Genomic DNA, 3,376 nt, shown 5'->3' with positions numbered 1-3,376 from the left:
TTCCTAAGTTCTGAAGGCTATCTATAAGGTTAGATATCAAAAGTTTCTAGATGCCTTTGAAGAGAAGTTGTTTAACTTCCAGTAATATGTAATTAAATTAAAGAGGAAAATGAAATCAATGGTGTACCTAAATTTAAAAAGCAGAACAAAACTCCAGGATATTTTGAATGTGAATCTAAACGGTTTTGTAAAGAGCTCAAAAACAGCCAAAATAATGAAAAATTGTGAGGAACTAGTTACACAATGAAACTACTGGCCAGTGGTGATTCAAAAGAATTTAGATGTTGAATGGGGCAAGAGGCTTAAAATCCAATAGCTTAAAAAACACAATGGTAAATACATGTGATCATTAATTTACATCCATTCATGCATGCTGAATGGAGTAGATGTATTGCAATTTTCTATTGCAAACATTTCCTCTAACTGTTGTGTGTTTTTGTTTTGTTGTTCTTGTTGCTGTTATTGTTGATGATGATGATATTTAACATACTTTTAATTATTATCTGGGCACACAACACATTGTCACAATGACTATTGATTATATCCACTAGTCATCTTTTTCTCAGTAGGAGTAACTCATGGATCTACTATACAAGTCTTGGGCACATACCTAAAAGGGTCCTTGTTCTACAAAAAGATGCATACTTATCTATGCTTATTAATGTCCTATTCTCAAATTCCCTGTTTAACTTGATTACATTAAAGTATAGAACTTCCTAGACCATGGCATAGTCTATGTTCTTCAAACATTATCCTACATGGACTAAGCAAATCTGCCTAATAGGCTCATAGCCTTCTTTTTCTGCTAGAGGAACCTAAACAGTCAGACTGTGTTATTCTTTTTCGTTTACCCTGTCACTCTCTAGTGTTTCTCTAGGTTTATTATTTTGCTGCAATTATGATTAACTATGTTATATACACATAGTTTGTACATCCCATTATAAATTGTGTGTGTGTTATGGCTACTGCTGTCATTTTATCTTCACTCACTCATCCCAGAGACTATATCCATACTTAATATATATTTAGTTAAATATATTCCTCATGACACAATCTTTCAAAGGCTACCTAAATTTTGTTAATTTTTCTTCACTACTGCTAGCTGGTGGTAACACATTTTTTCCCTCATGTAAAACTAGAATAGAATAAAACTACTGGTTCACATGGGAATATATATATATATATATATATATATATATATATATATATTTCCAGAACCCAAAAGGCTTGGCCCAGCCTCTACACAGCAACGCCTCGTCACAAAAAATAATAAAATTCAAGTTCTATGCAAGGAATTTTTTAGGGAATAGTATAAAATCCTATTACATGCTGTGAGTTGGTCTTTTAAAGTACTCTTCCCAGTGTTTTATGCCTATTTAGACTGTTAAAATCTTAATATTAAAACACCCCTTTACATTTGTCTTGTGTTTACTCACCTCTTTAATGCACCCCCTTGCCTTTAATATGCAGTTCCATTGCTATATATTATTGCTCAGAAACACAGTACCTATGAAATCTGGATTTTGGAACCTAGAATGCAAAATTAAAACAAATTTGAACTTATGTGAAGAATATATAGATCTGTAAACTCACAAAAGTAATACAAGTAGAGTGGCTCAATGTTAAGTTCATTTTCTATGGGGCTCTTTTCATGGAGTCAAGTTCTTCCATGGAAACAGAAACTATTGCTGGGTTTTGCAAAAGAGATTACAAAATTCAAGAAAAATTGGTTGCAGAGGTAAAACAAAGGCTTAGACATGACAGAAGGAATGGTGAAGTCACCCAAAGATGATCAGCAACAAACGCCAAAAGCACAAGGGCCTGGAAATCTTGGATGGAAGCAAAGAAAACATCTAGAGGGGAGATATAACCTGTGTTACATACCTGACTCCCTTTTCTTTCTTCTCATCCTCAGAACTCCCAATGTACCTCTCATTTATTTATTGAGTTATGGCCTAAAGGGGGTGTGGCCTACAGGCAGTGTAGCCTACAGAAGGCATGGTCTATAGCAGGTATGCCTTAGAAGAGGTTTGGCCTCAGAAGGCATGGTCAACAGGAGTCATGGCCTATAGGAGGCAGGGTCATTTGTACTGAACATAATGGGAAGAAGGGAAAGATGGATGATTTCATGACTAGATGAAATTCATATCATACTTAGCCTAAGCCACATGAGCGTGCATGCCATAGTTTCCATTTACTGTAGTCAGTCTACTAGACCAAAGGTTAAAAGTGAAAATAAAATTGTGCTAAATGCGTCTCACCCTAAAATGTATATTGTCAATATTGATACACATTATGAGTTTGTCAGCATATCAGTATAGTGGAGTAAGCATAAGATATCAATTGCATTAAGCATATGTGGAAGCAAATATTGATAAATCTATATTTTGATCACTTATTGAAGCACTACTACTATCCTACCATAAATTTTTAATTGTAGAAATGGAGATGGGAGAGTCCTATAATCTCTACACTGAGGATGTTGATGCGGAAAGATTGAGAAAATGCAGCTATTTGAGGCTACACAGTGAAACCCTGTCTCAGAATTACAGGAAAACTCAACTGTTCAAAATACAGAGAAAAACTGTAGACTGATGCCCAGTGCTCATGTCATCCATGTGTTGCTCCAGCTCTTTCTTGAGCTTGCTCAGAGAATTGACCTTGTCTTCAATCTGGGGGTTGTCCAGGGTCTGCTGGTGGGTTTCTTGGAGGGCCTTCTTCTGTCTTAGCTTTGCTATGGTTTCATCCAGGCCTGCCAGTTCTTTGGTAAAATAGTTTTACCTAAAAGAAGCCACAGCAGTTAGAAGATGAAGCAGAGCTTGGTTAGCAGTGAGTACATTTTGCTGGAGAGAAACTGCAAGAAGAGCAAGTATCTTGTTTTCTGTGGCATGTTTTTCCTTCTCAACCTTGGTCAATGTCAGCTCAAGGTCATCAATGTCTTTCTTCAGCTCTCTGCACTCATCCTGCAGCTTCCTCTTCTTGACTGTCAGCTTGGCGTTGATCTCCTCATTCTCTTGGTCACCTGTGATCTTGGCCTCCACCTGGAACTTGGCTTTGATCAGCTGGTCCCATCGCTCCTCAGCATCCAAAATATTCTCACTCTCCTTTAAAAAGAAATCACAATTCCCTTTAAGGGACAGAGATTTGAGACACTGCCATCTTTGTGAAATCCTCAATGAAACACTCCAAGATAAACCACACACCCACCTATGCACTTACCCTCAATTAATCCAGATTGCTGAGAATCTTATTCAAATGGAGATTTGAAAATGCAAGATTTCGATTAGTTAGGGAAGCAGAAACTGGCCTGAGTAGGGCCACAGGCCTCATCCGGCCAGATCAGCACCGGGGTAGCTGGAGCGCAGGGTTGCCTGAC

At 37.4% G+C, this 3,376-nt stretch overlaps 1 protein-coding gene across 1 annotated transcript in view; it reads right to left on the bottom strand.

Annotated features, from left to right (window-relative positions):
* Positions 1–2,777: 2,777 nt before the first annotated feature.
* Positions 2,778–3,376, bottom strand: part of LOC110291062 (myosin-4-like) — a 2,906-nt gene continuing 2,307 nt past the window's right edge. The window contains exon 7 of the mRNA XM_021158003.1: positions 2,778–3,104. Coding sequence (XP_021013662.1) covers positions 2,778–3,104 — 327 coding nt within the window. The remainder of the gene's footprint in view (positions 3,105–3,376) is intronic.

Source organism: Mus caroli, chromosome 3 (assembly GCF_900094665.2).
Source record: "Mus caroli chromosome 3, CAROLI_EIJ_v1.1, whole genome shotgun sequence".
Lineage (NCBI taxonomy): Eukaryota > Metazoa > Chordata > Mammalia > Rodentia > Muridae > Mus > Mus caroli.
Note: the sequence above shows the minus strand (reverse complement) of the source record. Positions and strands in the feature narration are given on the sequence as shown.